We start from the raw sequence: 21349 nt of genomic DNA, 5'->3' as shown, positions 1-21349 counted from the left end.
ACTCTGGAGGAACCACATGGAGGGGGAAGACGACAGCTCCAACTCTTTGGCTCACTCAAGCCACTGACCCCACCTCACAGTGGCGATGGTGGGTTTGGTGAATTGAATCCACTAGTAAAGAGAAATCAACAAGTCATGTCACACCGCCAGCTGATCAGAGAGTAACAGTTTCTGGTTACTACTATACAGAGTGGATTTGTACCAGAGGTGAATATGCCCATGTCTCATTTGCAATCTTTCTCTCTATTTAGTGTGACAGTCTGTATCCCCATGTTCACATTTGCTACAAGACTATGATAAATGTGGTACAAACTGTGCTTTATGTTGTATTATTTGAAAACGGATAATCTGCTGAACATTATTGTCTTGGTAAAATATGTGTGGCAACATTGTATACAAAGTTATGAAATTTCACGGTCTAAAACATATTCCAAGTTTAGAGAAGTAGGCACAAACCAGTTGCTCAGCGACAAAAGGCAAATTAATGCCTTGGCCAGGTGTCAGCAAATCAAATAGACCAGCATCTGGTTAAGCAGCCATTCTTTGGCAGAATAAAGGATGAGAGTGAGAAATTTGCATGTTGGCAAAGAAACAACTGGACGTTCCCATTTGATAGATGTGCTGTCACCTGAACCCCAGCTGGAGATGACTCTCAAATAAGAGAAATGCCACAAGATAGGGGAGCAAATTCCCCAGATTATCTCTCTGCATTCATCTTCACGCACAGCATTAACAGCACTTGAAAAGATAAAGAAAGATCATTGAGCTGTGGGGAGATTCTGACTGTAAGGTTTAGCTAGTAAGATTTCTATAGCACGTGGTAAGAGAGACTTTTACTTTGAATTCACTTAGCTTGTTAAATTAGGGATTTGTTTTCATTTTATTTCTTTGTCACCAATTCTGATTTCTATGCCTCATTACTTTGTAGTAGTTAAACTAATCTTGTTTTCTCTAAACCAGTGTGTTTGCATTGAAAGTGTTTGGGAAATTTGTGCATATAATTTTTTATTAATGAAATGACGGACTTTCACTGAGCTTGTATTGTCTAGGAGGGTGCCAGGCAGTACAAGATATGAAAGTTTGGGGCTGGGAATTTACTGGTGTCACTCTGTAATATTATTCATGGCTGACTGGCTACACAGCCCATTCACTATTGCTGGGAGTAATTTACCTGCTGAAGGCTGTGTGTGGGCAACTGAGGAATAGCTGCTCTCACAGTGAAGCAGTGTAAAAAGCACCCCAGGTTGAAGAATTGAGGGAACACAGATGTTCAACAATCCGGACTGTACCCTGGGGAACGCCACAGCCAACACTTCTCTTCATTTACAGCCCGAGACAGATGGAATATTCAGAATGAAACCGGGGAGGTTTCATCTTTACAGGGAGTCTATGGTGTTGAGCTCCATGACTATAGAGAGGGAGGGGGAGTGGTTAGGGTCATAGAAGGAAGAGGACAGCTCATCTGAGAGTTTTTCCACTGATATTTTAGAATCACTTTCATCAGACATATCCTGAGTTTGAGCCGGCTCTAATTCACATTGCTATAAAGCAGAAAAGTAGCACCACTGAAGTCAATGGAATTATATTACCATAAAACTGGTGCGAGGAGACTAGTCTCATTTGGGTCGGAAATCCAAGGTATGACGGGAAGGGATTGTCTACTTACGGGAGATTGTTCTCACTACAAAGTGAGAATGCCGGTATCGATCCTTCCGCTCTCTTGTGGACTAAGGCAGCAGTTTTCTTACCACCCTCCTGCTCTTCCTCCCTCCCTAGCTGGGGGAACTGCAGGGCAGGTCTGGAAGCTTTTCCCCACCTCCAGGTACATGCCCCACCTCCACCCACCTCACACCCTGCCTCCATCCCAGACTCCATCCCCGCACCCTCCATGGAACGCAAACTTCCTTAACTTGGCATTCCAGGGTTGCCGGATTAAAGAGGTTCAGGAGTATTGCAATGCATTCCAGCTTAACCCATTGTATGTAAATAACACTAGACAGGGCTGTTACTTTTAAACAAATGGGGGCCGGGGGCGAGGGGCTCCAAGTGCAGGAGGTGGGGCTCAGGACTACAGTAGAGGGTTGTAATGTGGGGGAGGGGAAGATGAGGGTTCTGGCTGTGGATGCAGGCTCAGGGGTGGGGCCAGGGATGGGGAGTTTGGGGTGCAGACAGGCTGCTCCAGGTCTGAGGCCAGGAGACTTATCCCAGCCATCTCTCTGCCAGCAGCAGCTAGCTCCGGGAGAAGAGCTTCTTTCTCCCTGCCGGCAGGCAGCACTGAGCTCTGGGAGGAGACGCCCTCTCTCTCCACCAGCAGCGGTGAGCTCTGGGGCTGGAGGAGAAGTTGCAGTGGCCTTGAAACCTCAGTTTGCTCCCCTCCCCAGACCCCTCCCACCCCCTAGCTCTTTCCTCTCCAGGTCCCTGCTGCACAGCTCGTTAGAGCTGTTGTACAGCAGCGATCGTTAGAATTCCAATCAGCAAGGGCACCCAGTGCCTGACAGTCCGTGACCCAGAACTGGCTTGTGACCCGTACTTTGAAAACCACTGGTTTATGGCACTGAGGAAGCTGGTCTATGATTGACTCATAAGGGGTATGTCTACACTACCCCGCTAGTTCGAACTAGGGTGGTAATGTAGGCATACCGCACTTGCAAATGAAGCCCGGGATTTGAATTTCCCGGGCTTCATTTGCATAAGCCGGCCGGCGCCATTTTTAAATGCCGGCTTGTTCGAACCCCGTGCCGCATTTAAAAATGGCGCCGGCCGGCTTATGCAAATGAAGCCCGGGAAATTCAAATCCCGGGCTTCATTTGCAAGTGCGGTATGCCTACATTACCACCCTAGTTCGAACTAGCGGGGTAGTGTAGACATACCCAAGGGGATTTATGGCTTTAACGCCAGCGTATTTGCTTCTGGGAGCCCCTCTGCACAGACAGGAGGAGAGGTCTTGGAGAGCCCATCTACAGACTGGTCTCTTCTCAAACGCTGCCAGGCTTCCCTGTCGATCGCCGCGCACATTTTTTTTCTTAATTTGAAAATGGACAGCAGAAGCCCAAAGCTTTTCTATGGAGGTGCATTACCCCGGAGAAGTGATTGATTCAGTCTGCTAATCACTGCTCTTTGAGGACGGGGACGGTGTCCGATGGAGTTGTGACCTGAAGATGACCTCGGTGAAGCTTGGAAGCGTGTCTCTTCCACACACAGAAGTTGGTGCAATCAAAAAACGAGATCATCTCACTCAGGGGAGGCAACAAACTTGCCGGGTCCCTGGGCAAGCTGGGTGGGGGCAGGGTGCCTGGCTCCATGCTTCTGGAAGGGGCGGGACTTTGGGTGGAAGGGGCGGGGATAGAGCAGCCAGCCTCAGCACTGCCAGGAGCGCACCCCCCACCCCTTCAGCCCATAGAGCTGCCCTGAGTGTGCCACTCTGCCCCCCCATTCCCGCCAGCCCTCAGAGCTGCCTGGAGAGCACAGTGTGGTGCTCCAGCAGCGATTTAAAGGGTCCAAGGCTCTGGCTGCCACTGCTACCAAGAGCCCATGGCCCTTCTGAATCACTGGGCCCCAGGGCAGTTGTCCTCCCCCCATTGGTGGGCCTGACCTCACCCAACCTGTCTCTCCCGATTACACATTTTATGACTTTTAGGCTTTGTCTCTGCTATTCAGCTGGTAAAAGATTGAGCTCCAGCTGAGCTTAAGCATGGTCCTTGCTAGCAGGGTTTTTCTGAGCGCCACATTGCTGAAAAAATCGGCTGGCCTGCACCACACTGACTATTCCCTCTAGGCAGGCTGGTACCCAAACGCCAGGGGAAAGGAATCCCTTTGTGTGCTGGTCAGAGAAGCCATGTGAAGGAGAGTGGAAAGCCGAGACGACAAGCTAACCGTTTGGCTTAAGGGATTCTCGAGAAAGTTCCCATGGGCTTCTCAAAGGCAGCAGGAAAAGTTGACAGTTCTTATATTATGTCTGATTTGTAAGCAGTTTTTTCCACGGGCAATCACAAAGTTTTAGCATTGTGCATGCAGTTCATCAGCTCCTGTCATTGTCTATGACGATGGAGGCAGTAGCCTGCGTTGTGATAAATGGCACGGCTAATAGGAAAATTGGTGGCAAATGCAAAAAAAAAAAATGCAGTGCTTGTCTGTTCCCCCCGCTCCGCCTACAGTGCTAAGCCCTGATCTGGTTGCTGTTGAAATCAGTGGCACAAACCCTTTAGGTTCAACGGGAGCAGGAGGGGGTTTAATTTTTCTTCCTGCAGAAGGATGCCTGAGGACCCTGAAGTGTAACCTGAGAGGAGGCAGGGAATCGACAGACAACTCAATTGCAGCCACGAGGGAATCGTTTCTGTGGTTACAGAGACAACAGTGTCCTCATTTGTGAAGGTTGCAGAGCCTCTGCGGGGCAGAGCAACATTAGCAAGGTGTAGCCAAATTCTGCTCCACTGAGGTCTGCACTGGCAAGTTGCCAGGTGTCGGAGGTTCAGAACAAATTTGCAGGAACTGAAGCAAGCTGCAGTCTGTTTCATCTTCAGTACAGAGGGCTGGCCTCCAGAAAAGCTAGGAAAGCTCTTCTTTCCAAACCTTGGTTTTGTGGAGGCTGTAGGAAGATGGTAAATGGGCAGATCAGTTCTACACATCCCACTGCAAAGCTGTCTTGGGGGAACTGGAATAAAATTCAATATTATTAGCTGATCACTTTTGCCTTCAATGCTTAATGTAAGATCATCCACACCGAAAGCGCGTAAATGTGTTTTAAATATGGGCTAATGACACATTAAGAATGATCATGCATCTGACGAAGTGGGTCTTTGCCCATGAAAGCTTATGCTCCTACACTTCAGTTAGTCTATAAGGTGCCACAGGACTCCTCGCCACTTTTTAAGAATGATCAACTATCCAAAATAAAGGACACAATTCCCATTTACACTAAGACCACTTTATACTGCTCTGGTAGCATAAGACGATCTTAAAATGAGCATCACTGTAATTTACTCTCCCTTTAAGCCCCTTTACATTGTTAGAGCAGTGACTTTAGTGTAAATGAGACTCAGACCCAAAGGTTTTGAGCAGTACTTTTGGATTGCTTTACATATGTTTACATCGCCAGATGTCCGCAAGTAAAAATCACATTACAGTCAGTACATAACTGCCAGCATAACCTAGAGGAAACTTTTCACGTCTTTCTGCCGAGTTTCCTTTTTCAGGTGTGCAAGCACACAAAAAATACACACAGGCATTTAACTGCTCAGCCTTCTTTTCTATTTGGAAGACAGAGCATTTAGATAGAAGAAAGAATCAAAAACAAGTCATTCCACAGCCCAGTTTTGTTTTCTGAAACAGGATGCGTGAACAGCAAACAAAATGAGATTCAAATGTCTCCTGAGAAGAGGAGAGATATTAGGCACCTGTGGGTGTGATCTACACAATGCTCATCTCTATAAACAAAGATTGAGCGCTCTCGGTATACAGAAACAAGAACTGGCTTTTGGCAGCCCACCCACACTGCAAAGCACAGCAAACAGATGGATCTATTTCTACAGGTCTTGCTGTAGCTGGGAAATAATGAAATGCAGGCAGAGAGGAACTATTGTGGAGCACCCTGTATCTAAACATCAAGAAACATGAACTCTGGCAAACTAGAAATCCATTGATTACTTAGACCGTGCAGTTACACAGCCACATTCCAGAGCCCTAATGGAACGGGCAGAATTCCTTATTACAGTGAATAAGAAGCAAAATTTAAAATTTGAAACTGTGCTTTGAACAGGAGAAAGCTAGTGGATGGTTGATCTAAGGGGGGGGGGGGGCGTTATGTCTGTAGAACAGTGAGTCCATAATCTTCAGGTGAGAGAGATCTTGCTGTAAACTGGAAATCCAGTAGGCTGCATCTACCACCAATTTATAACCACATATTAAGTGACTGCATTCCTGGTGAGAGGTAGAAAGTTAAAAGACATGGGGCTTAATCAACGAGTATGGTGATTACTCCCTCCAGCATCATCACCAGTCTTCTTAATATAAGGAATATACTTCAAAACTGTTCTGTGATGAGAACAGGAGGCATGCTAAACTCCTAATAAAGGTTTTCAAGATTTAAAACTCGGTGTTACGCAGATTCTCGTGACTAACAATGAGGATGGGGGTTTCAAAAGCTCCTAAGTGTATTAAGTGCATGAATTACATTGAAAACTATGTAGGTGCTGATTTCCTGATAAAAAAATAAGACTCTCCCTACAAGAGAGATGGAATTTTAAAGGATCCAGGTCTGTAGGTGATAGATCAATGCAAGTGATATCCTGATGAAACATTCCCGCTTTCGGCAGCTCCACTACCTAACTATCTGTAAAAGGACAAGATTTTTTATTTTTCAATGGAGGGCTTTTTCCAGATTTGATTTGTAAATTGCCTTAGAAAACACAAATGGAAAAGGTCACTTAATGGATCGACACCAGGATGGATTTCACCACAAAAGTCCAACTACTGTCTAATGTTCCCTGCCCAAACACAAAGTGAGTGTGGGAGAAAGAGGAGACGGAGTTGATCTTTGCAGCAGTATGAACTTTGCAGATCAGCAGAGTATGACAGAAAATGGACAGAACATAGAAATCCCAAAGATAGATAGATAGATAGATAGATAGATAGATAGATAGATAGATAGATAGATAGATAGATAGATAGATAGATAGATAGATAGAAAGTGTGTGTGTAGGGGGGAAGGAACTGGCCTGTGTGTTTATGCTGCCTCAATTTGATTGTATCGGGCCAGCTCTGGTTGCCCTGTAGTAGAGAGCTGTTCATACACTGAAACTATTAAAAATACTGAAAGAGATCTTGTAAGTTATTTTTCTTTAATAAATAAACGATCTGTTAAAAAATCGATAGCTCTTTCAAATGGAGGCTTCTTGTTTCTCTTGCTCCTGCAGGAACTCTGATTTCATGTACACGGGTCTCCTAAAGGATTCTCATCAAATATTCATGGAGGGGTAGAGCCACCATCTCCTGTGATCGCCTGAAATCCCCAAGGCAGAACGTGAACTGCTCCGTTTAAGGGGGAATGAGGATTCAGTTCTGCCTGAGTATGATTTTACCCACTTCCAGCATCAAAAAGGGAAGAAAGAAAAGAGCACCCTGCATCTTGGATTGTATCACAAAACACCTGTTCCTTTCATTCTATCTCCTCATTTCCTTCTGCAGGGAGACTGATTAGAATTCCTGCCCTCCTCTCTTACTCTTGAAAATGAGACAAGAAGATGGCACAGTCTGTCTTCTGGATGAAGGAGCTGTTTGTGGTCCTGAAAAGGAAGCTTCTGTTTCCTACAGACATACCAGAGATCTCCAGACAAAAAGGTTAAAGATCATTCTTGCAACATCTTTCCTTTGCAGCGCCCTCAAAACCCCATGTCACTTAGTTTCACTCGATTATCAATTGCATCGATTCAGAGTTGATAATGGGCTTGATTCTTATGGACACAGAAAGTTATGCATGTAACTTCCATTACCCACTGATGGAGTTTACATACACAACCCCCTCCATGAGACTAAATCCTCATTCTTATACCTAGTTTATTATTTTTATGTACACTGTATATCACACGTGAAGTCACTCCCCCAAATCTTTCACACTGTAGCTGGATACATATAAATTTGCTTATTCTAATGTGTGAGTTTTGTTAAACATAGTAACTGCAACCTGGGTTTCTTCTTCTGGTTCAAGTGATCTGGGACAAATGTGAGCTGTTAAGAGGAAGGGGATGTCATTGAATAATGGAGAGTGAAAGGACAAAGGAGTCAATACAATGGGTGTAACATGGATAATTTCCACAGGTGAGTGTGTAAACTCAGTCGAGCATACACACATTTCACAGGCATAACAATGCAGCAAGAGAGCAATAACGCATTACCCCATGAAACTCCTAGAGAGAGATTCCAGCAACAGGAAGACAAAGAAAGAGCACAAAGTCAATGACAGACAGAAACAGAGGTATTTACAATATACCCAGTTCACAAAAAGACGCGTGCTCCCTCCCGCCATGCCGAACTCAATGCTCATAAAATATTCATGCATACATTTGCCAGCGCCAGAGTAATCCTTCCACTGTCAAACAGACAGTATTACTATACTTCCAGCTTATTGTCACTTGGGGAGGAAATAATATTCATTGTTCAGCAAATTAGGGTAAATTCCTTCACTTTAAACAAGCCATGCAAAATTCTATACTTTTTTGATTGATGCACAAGGAGTGTATTTCTAGTCCCCCTCCCACTTAAAAGCATCATTTGATTGAGAAGCAGAAGTCATGCCTAGGGCTGGCCAATTTTCAGGACTAATTTGCAAGGCTGTTTTAAGCCCCTCTACTTCCATTTCTTTAGAAACAACAATATACAGCCCAACGTGCATGTCATTTTTATCTCCAGCACAGGGAGATGCTTCATCTTGAAAGAAAGATATATCCTTTTTTGTTATTATTCTTCGGGTGCAAGCATCTCTTTGGGGCCCACCTTGAAGAATCAATGGAGTTACAATCTGAAGAATTATAAGCAGGAGATGGTGGACTGGTGAAGCCTATGAAATCTCACAGAAGTGACTCATCATTTATGTTAACCAACTGATGCTATTGCAATATTCCAGGAGACAATGTTTGTGAATGATCTGGTTGACTGAGTATTCCACTGACATGCCCATATGGCAAAACGTTAATACAGATCACCACTATCGAACAACAGATCAAGAACGTTAATTTGGTGAAATAAATGGGGTTAGCTGAGAGAGAGTCATTCAACTGGCTTACTGCAGACTGGAATCAGTAAAGATTGCAATAAAGAATGCTTACAAGATTGTTGCAAGCTCTACCTTTATTTGTGCTTTAGCATTTGGTAGCAAAAACACCCAACACGGGAGCAACAGAATCACCCATCTCATTTACCAAATCAAATTCTTTTCTACTGATAAACAAAACTCCAAACCAAGTGGGCCTTTGGTTTGGAAAAATAACCAAGAGTTTGGATGTTTATCCGCATTTCATCTGAACTATCTGAATCCAGTTAGCCCATACATTCTGAAAGTATTGTTTCTCTTGTGGGACGTTAGCATTTACAGTCCCAGCTGGAATACAGAAGTCTGGCTACCACATGAACAGCAGCAGCAAAAGTTGAAAAATCTTCAGACTCTTCTAAACCACAAAAAAAAAGTTTGATTCAGTTCAGCTCAGGGAGAAGGTTTGGGATGGTTCTAGTTTTATCCATTTAATGCCGGCAAATATAATAGTTTGATCATATTCTGAAATCTAACCACTTCTAGGAAAGTCCTTGTCATCACAGTAACATTAAAATGAATCTAGAGCAGGGGTGGGCAAAATCCGGCCTGCCAAGTATTTCTCTTCAGCCTGCCCAGCTGACTAGGCTTACAGCCATCAGTGTGTGTTTGGCTTCCCCTCCCTTGCTCTGTCTTGCAGCTGAGCTGCTCCCAGGATTCTCCTGATAGCTGTGCAGGTGGAGGTGGGGTGCAGTGGGGAGGGGAGTGCTGAAATCTGGGTGTCACCTGCCACTGTACCCCCATCTCTGCAGAATAGGGGTTGGTGAGAGGGAGACAGAGAGCAGAGCTGCTCCAATTGGAAGAATGGATGGTAAGTGATTCAGAGGAGGACCTGTCTTCAGTGTCAGGGCTCTGTTTCTAAGATTTCAGTGCTCTCTCTCTCTCTCTCTCTCTCTCTCTCTCTCTCTCTCACTCTCTCACTCACACACACACACACACACACACACACACACACACTTCTTCCAAAACCTCATCTCTGCAGGGCAGGGGAGGGGGGAGACAACAGACTAGGACAGCTTCCCCTGTATTAGAGGCTATGTCTAGACTATGGGGTTTTTGTGGGATACCAGAGGTGGAAGAGCAAACGCGCTCTTTCGGGGAGCCTTGTATACCTCGTTTCATGAGGCATAAGGGCTCCGCTGAAAGAGGAGGCTTTTCTGCCATTTGGCCCTGTCTAGACAGGGCCAAATGGCGGAAAACCCCCTTCCAAAAAAAAAAGGCGGAAAAAGCTACACAAAATGCGCATTTTGCATAGCTTTTTCTGCAAAAATGCCGCAGTTTAGACCCAGCCAAAGAGCCAGAGCATGGCTTCTCTCAGAAACTTACCCAGCAGCACCCAGCATACACACACAGTGTCACTGTCGCACACACCCAGTCTGTGCTATACTGTCTCTGTGCCACACACACAGTCACTGTCACACACACACTACCACACACACTCTCCTCAGTCTCTGCCACATGGAAACAGTATCTCTTTCACACATATTCTCCATCTTTCTTCCTCTCTCTTTGTAGCCTCCAGACCCGCCCCGTCTGCCCAAGGCTCTGCCCCTTCTGAGGGGCCCAGAGTTGGCCCATGATCATGTACCAAAATTCATGTAGTGGCCTCCTTGCAAAAATTATTGCCCACCTCTGCTCTAGAGGCTGAAATGGTCTAATTCTGTGATTTAAGACAAGTTTCCAATACTCCCTCCCTGGGGGAAGAGAGAAAAGCCGGCTGTCATATCTTAACCAATTTAAAAATAAATCCCACAATGCAAACTCTGTGCCGGTGTTTCCAGTCTCAATGGCTGAGGTCGCATCAACTTGGATATGGATTTTGTATTTTGAACAGCTCTAAAAGGCTGACTTCGTGGACACAACAGAGAAGGAATTCTAAAACTACAGAATTAAAAAGAACCCTGGGCCAGATTCTCTGGGATGCTCTGGAAACTTTATGTAGCTCCAGTGGCGCAAAGCAACCATAAACCCCTCTTAACTTTAGGGCGAGCTGACGGTGGCTTTGCATTGTCAGAGTGATGCAAATCAACCAAAGAGTACCAATAAATCTGGCCTTCTGTTTAGAAATGGTTCTCCTTCTGTAACATATTAGGACAGACTTGCATATTTCCACTTGCCCAGTTGCCTAGAGTAAATGCATTCTTTGGATTGGCAAGTAAAATCCTGTTAGAACTTGTCTGTGCGCACATCACCAGACGTCAATGGTGTAAATCTACCCTGCATTAGCCATGCATTACGTGTCCAGACGTGGCTGCTGCTGTGCACTACAAGGTCCCTGGTGTATTTTACTCCTATTTTAAATTCACCTCCAGGTCAATATCTGGAATTTCAGAGGTGTACGGAAAACCCTCTGAATGCAACAGGTCAACTAGGCAGTACTACACGGGGGAAGATGTCCTCCCCCACTCTCCCTGCGATCAGCCTGTGTGCTGAAGTGTGGGTATTTCTCTTCCTGTGTTCTTTACTAATAAGGACATTTGAATGGAAAGAGGATCTTGGTTTCTTAACAATTCAGCTGTGTCTGCTGCTCGTTCCTCACTTGATACCAAAAAGCTCTGTGAAATCCCAGTAGGTTGTTCGGGAAATCATACTGATGTCAGAAAACAGAGGAGAGTGACTTGAGGTAATGAATAAGCAGCAAGGCAAGAGGAACGCTGTAGAAACTTGGAAATTATTGTTCAGGAGAGAGAGTGCGGGGAGACAAATACAGAAGATGCACAAAGCAGAAGCTGCAGTGATTCCCAAAACAATGTTTTTCCAGATTTGGGGGGAAAGATATATATTACTTGATGAAAAATGCATATTTTCTTAAACAGCTCAATCTCTTGCGATTATTATTTTCATCAATCAGGGCAGCTTAAAAATACTCAGAGCTGCCAGAAATGTTTGTAATGAGCCCTTAGAACTCAGGAAAGGCTGCCAATATGACACAAACGGGGAGCCAGGCTCGAGGGAGTGGAAGCTGGAATCAAAATGCACCGAGTTGAAGTTTTGATGAACTCTAGAACAGTGAATCTAGGTTGACATGATGGGAAATTCTTTTTCCTACTGAATACATGGGCATGAAAAACACATCACAGACTGTTAAATCTTGTTGTCCCCTCCCCCTCCCAAAATCAGGCCTTTTGAGTGCTTTTAACCTACACTTATACAGATTTGACAGGGGAGACCAGCATTTCTCAAATTGAGTGTCCTGATCCAAGAGGGCATCAGCTCTGCAGAGGTGAGGGTGGCAATACAATACCCTGCCACCATTACTTCTGCACTGCTGCCTGGAGAGCTGGGTGGCCAGGGAGTGGCAGCTGCTGCCTGAGGACCCAGCTGTGCAAGCAGCAATGCAGAACTAAGGGCAGCAATCAGTGTCCCTGTAAGCTGTGCACTTGGGCATCTGCTCAGGAGAGATTCAAATGCTGCCCAGCTGATTAGCAGAGCACCCACAGCTAGGTTTTTTGTGTCTGCTGGTGGTGCACATTCACATAGGTCTTGGTGTACATAAAATGTATTCCACACATGGATGTAAAAATTCCACACATGGTTGTAAACGACTGGCAGGAACATTGGTGGCAATACAATACTATGCCACCCTTACTTTTGCACTGCTGCTGGCAGCAGCTTTGCCTTCAGCGCTGGGCTTCTGGCCAGTATCTGCTGCTCTCCAGGGCTGTGTCTACATTGGCAAGATCTTGCCACCTGTCTACACTGGCCGCGAGTATTTGCGCAAGAACACTGATGTTCTAATGTAGGAAATCAGTGCTTCTTGTGCAAATACTCTGACACTCCCGCTCAGGGATAAGCTCTCTTGCGCAAATGTTGTTGCGTAAGAGGCCAGTGTAGACAGGCAACGTTAATTTCTTGTGCAAGAAAGCCAGATGGCTAAAATGGCGATTGGAGCTTTCTTGCTCAAGAGAGCGTCTACACTGCCACGGATGCTTTTGCGCAAAAGCACATCTCTTGCGCAAAAGCACACGCCAGTGTAGACACTCTCTTGTGCAAATACTTTAACGCAAAAACTTTTGCGTTAAAAGTATTTGCGCAAAATCATGCCAGTGTAGATGAAGCCCAGCTGTTCTGAAGGCAGCACCACTGCAAGAAGCAGTGCAGAAGTAAGGGCAGCAGTACCACAACACTCTCTACAATCACCATGCAATCCCCCACAGCTCCTTTATGGGTCAGGACCTTTCAAATTACAATATGACATTTCAGTTATAAATAGCTGAAATAACAAAATTTACAATTTTTTAAAAGCCTATAACCATGAAATTGACCAGAATGGGACGGGAACTAGGTAGAGCCCTACTCATGAACTTGTGACACAGACCCACAACCACTGAGCTTTAAGGGGCTCTGCTTCAGTGTCCTGTCTGCCCTCTTCTCGCCCTCCCAGGAAATTCAGATTCAGACTTTGGAAGTGCTACTTACGAGAAGGCAAATGCCACCAAGGCCCCACTGACCACAATAAAATCCAGGATGTTCCACAGGTCACGGAAATAGGAGCCAGGATGAAGCAGCAGCCCCAAGTCAATCATCTGAAGGGGAAACAAATTAACATGAGACATGTAAAACCACAGGAAACATCTTCCATGCAGATATGCAGCAGGGATTTGTACAACAAGGTGAACCTATGGCCTTGGTCAAATGATTTTGGTCCCTTCAAAATCCCTCCTTCTAAGTTACATAGTAGCAATGCTTTGTCCCTGACAGAAATGTAGCCCGGTTAGTCTGGTATAACTGAAACAAAAAACAGGACTATGCAGCATTTTAAAGACTAACAAGATGGTTTATTAGGTGATGAGTTTTCATGGGCCAGACCCACTTCCTCAGATCAAATAGTGGAAGAAAATTGTCACAACCAGGAAGTGGGTCTGGCCCACGAAAGCTCATCACCTAATAAACCATCTTGTTAATCTTTAAAGTGCTACATAGTCCTGTTTTTTATCCCTGACAGGCTTTCTGTAGGGGAAAGAGGTTTGCGTGTGTAGTTTGCCAAGAGAAGCGAGTATTTCAGGAGCAGATGATGCTGAGCAGTCAGGAGCCGTGCAGGCAGTTGCTCTGTAACCTTACCTATGCCTAGTTTTGCCAGGCACTCCAAGGCTGTCGATCCCAGAGGAGATTGTGCCTCTCCCAACAGCCTGGCGTGGCCTCCCCTGGACTCTGCTTGGTCCGGAGAGTTCCCAGCGTGGCCAGATGGCCTGCTGCCTGGGATTTAGGGAGCCTGGGATTGGCTGGTGACTGCTCTGTGCTCTGGAACTGGGGTTGGGGGCACTGGAGTTAGGAGTGCAGGGGCGGGTGGACCAGCAGTTAGCCTCCCCCAACAGTCAGTTCATCTGCCACCCATGGTAAAACCCCTTCATTTTCCAGTTCCAGGGCCTTTTTCCTGTCAGAACACCCCTCCCCCAATACCATATCGTGTGGTAGTTTGGTACCATAAAGTATAGACGAGAGATAATCCTGAGAAAAGGGAATTTTTGTCCCTTTCCTGTAATTTGGTCTTTTCTTAAATATACATCTGCCTGTATTATTTACTTCCTCATTACTTAACACATACATACTGCAGTGCGTTGGTCTTCTGTACTCTGTCAACTACACAAAATTAAATCAAATAACGTCCACAGAGGAAACTACTGGAAATTACTTGGGAGCCAAACTACTTGATTGTAATAGGCAAGAGAGGGAGCACAACAAACTAATAAATTCCTTGTGCTCAGAACCCCATCCGTGGCAAGAGCTCCCAAACGAGAGCTCTCTCATAATACACTGACAAGCTGTGATCCCCTTCCCTCTCAGCTCTTACGTGTGGGATAAAATAGGAAATGTTGACTTTTGAATGATCATCACTGAGCCTCAGATATTGCACCTGACTGAGATAAATGGGACTTTTCAGAACGAAGGTTCCAAGTATCTGCAGACTCACGATGACATATTTGCATCACCCTCCCTTCACGTTTTTGAGATTTTCTTCATGACCATAACAGCAAGAGACTTTTTTATAAAATGAAAGGTGAGATTCTGGAGAACAAGACAGTGACTCCAAAACGTAGCGGGTCTGATGTACAGATGTTTCCAAGCCCTGCTCATAACAGGTGGAATGTCTTGTTATCAATATTTTTCTACAAGAATAAGTAGTCTGTCTGCCCCGTTCCAGTCTCTTGCTCTGGACTCCTAAAAATACACCACAGGCAATCAGCTGAAGAAATACCCCGGTGATATTCTTACCTTTATCACCATCTCGAAGGTAAAGACTCCTGTAAATATGTAATCCAGATACTTCAGCGCCTAAGTCAGAAAAAGAAATCTGAATTTAAAGGAGATTAAGCACAGAATCACTGAAATGATCCACACAAGAAGAGTAAGGAAGGATAATTCCAGCAGTGGCATATTTACCAAAATGCCATTGCATAGCACCTGTTTCATGGTGTGCTGCCAGGTTGTTTAGACCCCAAATTTGAATCCCCTCCATGGAGCTGAAACTTTTTTAACAGAAATCACTGTTAGAATGCTCGTGTGCATGTTGTGAGCATTCATCTTTTTGTGCATGTACGTAGCAGCCTTAAAATAGCAAAGTGAATATATTTTAAATTAAAGTATGTGAAAAACTTTTCCTAATTTTCTTTCCTCCCAATGCCTTTGTACAAATGTGCTTCCCTCTGCAATGACGGATGATAGCATCACTAATATCTCTGGAGTGTAAGGAAGAGATATAAATCCCTCTGTCCAGGAAATAAACCAACTTCTAATGAATATTAGGAAGAAACTTTCCCCATGGCTAGTTCATTTCATAGCTGTCATTCTGCCGCTCTACTCTGCACTAGTTAGGCCTCAGCTGGAGTACTGTGTCCAGTTCTGGGCGCCACATTTCAAGAAAGATGTGGAGAAATTGGAAAGGGTACAGAGAAGAGCGACAAGAATGATTAAAGGTTTAGAGAACATGACCTATGAAGCCAGGCTTCATGAACTGGGCTTGTTTAGTTTGGAAAAAAGAAGATAAAGGGGGGACATGATAGCGGTTTTCAAATATCTAAAAGGGTGTCACAAGGAGGAAGGCGAAAATTTGTTCCTCTTGGTTTCTGAGGACAGGACAAGGAGTAATGGGCTTAAAGTGCAGCAGGGGAGGTTTAGATTGGACATTAGGAAAAAATTCCTAACTGTCAGGGTGGTCAAATATTGGAATAAATTGCCAAGGGAGGTGGTGGAATCTCCCTCTCTGGAGATATTTAAGAACAGGTTAGATAGACATCTGTCAGGGGTGGTGTAGACGGAGCTTGGTCCTGCCTTGAGGGCGGGGGGCTGGACTCGATGACCTCTCGAGGTCCCTTCCAGTCCTATTATTCTATGATTCTATGATTCTATAGCTGCCTCCTTCAAGGTTTCCTGAGCCCTCTCCTGAAATCTCTGGAATTGGCCAGGTCAGAAACAGGCTATGAGAGTACGTGGTCCCCTTGTCTGATCCAATATAGCAATTCCCATGCTCTGAGGAATGCAACTCCTTGATTTGTTTTAGGAGTTAGGAAAAGGCAGAATCCTGAATTCAGGCTTCAGTAAGTAAAACACCTGCCAGTTCACACCTATGAGCTTCATAATCTTCTTGGTAAACTGCTTTGGATAGTAAGTGAGACATGGTCAGTCCCCATCTCCAGGTTTGTATGCCCGCTTTTACCCTTGCAATTGACTGCACCCATTTTGTGAACACAGGTTGTGCAACACATCGGGCAGCTGGACCCGGTTGTATCTGTTGCTAATTTAGGGCCAGACTCCTCTGATCCCCACGACAGTACGGCTACTTGTGGAGTAGAGTGTTACTGAAGAGCAAGTGTATTCGAATCTGGGCCCATGCATTCATATCACTTTCATTCTCAAAAGTATGAGAGCAGAGGTTTGGTAATTATCCCCATTCTAGTAACTAGCTGGCATAGCATCAGAGTATCCTGATCCAAGATGGATCATATGGGGAAGATATGTTCCAAAACAACAGGCACCAGCCACCTAATCTGTGACTGCCTCTGGGGGGGGGGGAGGCTTGTGTTTGGATGTAAGGTGCAGACCCATCGGTGGGTGCATTATCGCTTGGATGTGCAAGCTCAGAGTTTGACCCTAAATGTATTTTTCTGTACCTGGTTAAAAACAAACTATCCATCCTGTGCTGGCTCTAGTGATTACTGTTGGGCCCGACCATCCAGGAGAAGCCATTCTGAAATCCAGCTTCAGTCTCTTGCTTTCTGTACTATAGGCGATGAAAATCTAGAAGTGTACTCCCCCATCAGGAGTGGGGGAAATACCTCCCACTGCTCAGCAGGGACCTCTCTGGCTGGGGAAGGTACAGGAAACGGCTTTCTAGGTTTCCAAGGCAGACCCATACAGCTGGCATCAGCCAACAGCTAAGATACCCCAAAGGCGAATGGAGTTTAAGTTGAGGAAATTGCCAGAGAACCTCAGGACTCCGGTGGGGAAACTGATGGAGTGGATTGTTGGTATAAATGACTAGCCACTACTTTGGAAGGCTCTGTTTTCTCAGTGTTGAATCCATGGAATCCATGAGCTATCATCATGCTATTGTGAGTCTCACTACACTGGGCATCTAGCCGGCATCAAGTCTAGCCAGATTTGGAGGCTGTTACCTTCCCTCTCTTTTGCACTTGGCTCTCACTCGTGCAGATTTCATTTCCAGAAAGCCCCAGGTTTGCACTCCCAACCCCAGTGTCCCCCACTAGATTGTACAAGTCAGATCATTCATGTCCCAAACGGAACCACCGCTCTCTGAGTCAGAGAAGCAAACCCATCATAGCCTGGTTCCCTTGGCAACTACTCACATCGTTCCGTGGAGACTCGGCTTGGACAGGGTCTTCAGCAGCCAGGGCAATGCTGCTCAGGGCGATGACTATGAGGATGACCATCTCAAAGTAGCGCATGTTCACAATGTAATGGAACAGGCGTCGGATTCTGAAAGAACAAAATCAATACAATAATGCAGTAGCGGTGCTGTGGTGTCGGTGGCTTGGGGGAGCACGTTGCTTACCAAGGATATTTTACATTTGGGAATTTTATCATGGATATAGTGGGGAAATGAGAGTCAAGACGACTGGGCTTTATTCTTCGGGACACCAACTTGCTGTGGGACACCGGGCAAGTCACTTCGTTTCACTAATCCATCTGTGTACAGGTGACAGTGGTGATAAATATCACAGAACCAGCAAGAATTTAAGTAACTGGAGCACACTTTATAAAGGACTAATCTGGATGGGATGTTCATGTGTAGCCACTACCTTGCCATTCAGCAACCGCCCAGGTAGATACTGTGCACTAAAAGTTCTGTGGCATGTTCTGATGTACTCTCATTTCCAACACTAGTACATGAGATTGCACATTTAATGAGCTGTATATCAGTCCTTATGGGACATTACTTCATGACAAGCTATTGTACTTTAAATGCACACCCCAGATTGCTAGGCACTAACATTCCTTGTATGTATAAGACTTGACTTGACTGTGTTCAGTTTAGCAGCAAAACTCCCAAAGACTGAATGATTCATAACTTCAATGTAATAATTTGTACTCTCTCTCTCTCTCTCTCTCTCTCTCCAGGCATCTGTACCCTTCCCTTTACTACAATATTTGATAGCTGGACATAACCATTAATTTATTTATACTCTGGCATTTCTACATTATTCAAAATACTTTCAGCAAATAACTCCTGACTGGCACATAGTTGCAAATGTTTAATTTAAAGAATGCAAAATTACAAATTTGTATCATGTTGGTTAGTTAACAATAAAAATGATGTTTCCATTCCCAGTCTGAATGATGTGTATAACTAACCAACAGTCCTAAATTATGAGAATGTAAATAAATCATAATTCAAAATCTGTCACTGAATAGTGGATTTTAAAATACCCTTTTTGGAAGTATTTATTTTAGTAATTGCTGTTGCTACATTAATGGGTAGTGAATGTAAAAGGGGCACAAAAAAGCTGAAGTGACCTTGTTCTGAAAAATACTAAAATTACAACCTCACACTCTTGTTATATATCTTACAAAAAGGGAAAACTCTCCTGGTGTTCTAGGACTGTAAAGAAGTGAAATTATCCACAAAATTTGTAAGTTTAATTTACATATTGAACTTGGCTGCAACAAAGAAATATCAAATAGCTATTTTGGTCATTCAGAACAAGTATTGCAATACAGACGTGTTTCTAAACTATGATTGGCATGTTATAAATCATTTTCATTGTGCATGAGCATTGTTAAAACATTGGTACTTTTAAAACCATCTATCTGAATTGTATATTTCAGAAATGCTCTGTGCTCTGGGCAACACAACTCTTGAGAGCTTAGAAAGACAGTCATCTAGAAAGAGATACAGATTGAACCTCTAGTCCAGCACCCTCGGGACCTGACTGGTGCCGAACCAGAGAATTTGCTGAACCACAGGAGGTCAATATTGTCTTGCAGCATCACCAAAACGGACACTGCTCTTAGGGTTAGGGTTAAGAGTAAATTAGAGCTACAGAACAGCACAGAGCACTGAAAGCCAGGACTTTATGAGACTGCGGGAAAGTTGGCCACACCCTGATAAGTGGACCTCCAGCTAACTAAAATCATGCTGCACCACATATGTTGCTGGATCAGAGAGTGTTGGACTAGAGAGATTCCACCTGTACTGTGAAAAATATCCCACTATTCAAAAATAGAAACTGAATCAGAGATATGAACCTACACACAACTTTCAGCTATATTGGACAAAAAAAACCCAAAACAAAACACCACAACCTGTTTTCTTTCTCTTTTTTCTTTTGACATGATTTTAGTGCAGGGCTACTCAACAGGTGGCCTGTGGCCCATTTGTTTGTGGCCTGTGGTGCAGTTTGGGTTTACGGTATGGTTTGGGTTGATCAGTGTTTTAGTAGTTAAATTCCTAGACTGTCGTTGCTCATTAAAATAGCTGTCCTGGGTGGAAATGGGGTAAATATTGCATTTTATTAATATCAGCAGAACTGAGTGAAATGGGGCCTGCATGTTGTGTAATCTTGCCTTAATTTTTTTATTCATGTCAGTCAGTGTGAAAGAAACTATTTGCATATATTTACATATATATTTGCACACATCTGCAATCACACTTAAGTTGCAGCCCTCGGCATGTGCTGCGAGTATCATTGTGGCCCCCGGAGCTTCCAAAGTCGAGTAGCTCTGTTTTAGTGTGACACATTTCATTTAAACGTGGCTTTAGCGCGTACATTGAAAGTAGATTTCTAAAAGGGCTCAGTAACCAGATGAAATCATCCAACTGTGAGCTAGATTCTGGCTTTTCAGCAGGGATGTGCTATATAGGATACATTTGTAGGGATCAGTGTACATGCTCCACAACGGGATTGCATCTTGCCCTTTCTTGGGTGGCAGCTTGTGGCCTCTACTCATCTTGCTTACTTTCACATGGGCACCATATGGCCATGTATGTTAAGATCTACTTTGTCCATATATGGTCCCATGAACTATGCATTAAGCCTTTGGTTGGTTTCTTTTCTGAGGGGGTGAGAGGAGGGAGAATTAATAGACCCCCACGGGATATCGGAATACGAGTCTGAAAGCTTTCTGCAAGATGCAGTAAAAGAAGAAAGTGTGGGTGTGTTTTGGGGGTTACATGGAAAAGGCTGAGGACACCTGTGCTACTTTAACCGATCTGTATGAGGCTAGACTCAGCCCATTCACAGCCCAGGAGTTTGTATTCTTTCTTCTGCTGAAGCTTAGTAACTTTATCAGATGCTTCACAGCCTGAGACTCGCTTCTAGGCAGTCAACCCATAGCAAAGAGGCAGCTGTATATCTGAGGCAGAATAATGTTTAAAATTGAGCCAGCCAAGATCCAAGACTCATAATTCAAACAAGTATTTGTTCCCAGAAAGTTCATCACTCTTTTGTATCACGCTGTGTGTGCACGAGATCAAACTCTTCCCGCACATTAGCTGTGATTATCACATCCATCAAAGGATGGTTTGTTGTATTTAAAGCTACTATTAGAACTAGTACAGTGTAGTCACAGCATTCTGAGACACAGAAATCTCCACAGATTTTTCAATCAGTCCCCCCAAACCTTCAAAAGGCCTTAATGGCAGCTGAAGGGACAAACCACAGTAAAGGCAGATGAAAACCAAAGCAGAGACGCCTATGTTGTTAATGGGAAGTAGACTCAGCCCTCAATTAATTTCTATAGCCTTTGTAGCTATAGTTTGTTTTGAACTATATCCTCCAGATTTATTTCCAGCGTATTCCAACTATACACACCCAACACCAGATAGAACCAGGGTTTAATCCAGAGAGAAATGATCACAAAGAGGGCAAGCAATCCTCGGGGGAAGCAAAAATTCCCAACATCTGCTCCAGCCCCAATGCACTGCTTGAAATGACTCACAGCCCTTTCTGCTAGAATGCTTGCAGCTCATGATGATGTATCTGTCTAGTCCTGTCACACTTCACAATGACACGGTTCTCTACTGGCAGAGTCAAAGTGCAAAGCTACCCATGAGACGCAGACACCACAAGCAGAACAAGTGCTAGAGTCTGA

The 21349-nt window shown here is 44.5% G+C and overlaps 1 protein-coding gene across 8 annotated transcripts in view; it reads right to left on the bottom strand.

Annotated features, from left to right (window-relative positions):
• The window catches only part of CACNA1B (calcium voltage-gated channel subunit alpha1 B), a 452780-nt gene that overhangs the window by 95968 nt on the left and 335463 nt on the right, over window positions 1-21349 (bottom strand). For all 8 annotated transcript variants that reach the window (XM_075906063.1, XM_075906064.1, XM_075906065.1 and 5 more), the window contains 3 exons: window positions 17605-17734; window positions 15014-15073; window positions 13220-13326 (listed from right to left, as the gene is read on the bottom strand). In XM_075906063.1, the coding sequence (XP_075762178.1) occupies window positions 13220-13326; window positions 15014-15073; window positions 17605-17734 (297 nt within the window). The remainder of the gene's footprint in view (window positions 1-13219; window positions 13327-15013; window positions 15074-17604; window positions 17735-21349) is intronic.

Source organism: Pelodiscus sinensis, chromosome 22 (assembly GCF_049634645.1).
Source record: "Pelodiscus sinensis isolate JC-2024 chromosome 22, ASM4963464v1, whole genome shotgun sequence".
Classification (NCBI taxonomy): domain Eukaryota; kingdom Metazoa; phylum Chordata; order Testudines; family Trionychidae; genus Pelodiscus; species Pelodiscus sinensis.
The sequence above is the reverse complement of the archived record's forward strand: the minus strand, read 5'-3'. Positions and strand labels throughout refer to the sequence as shown.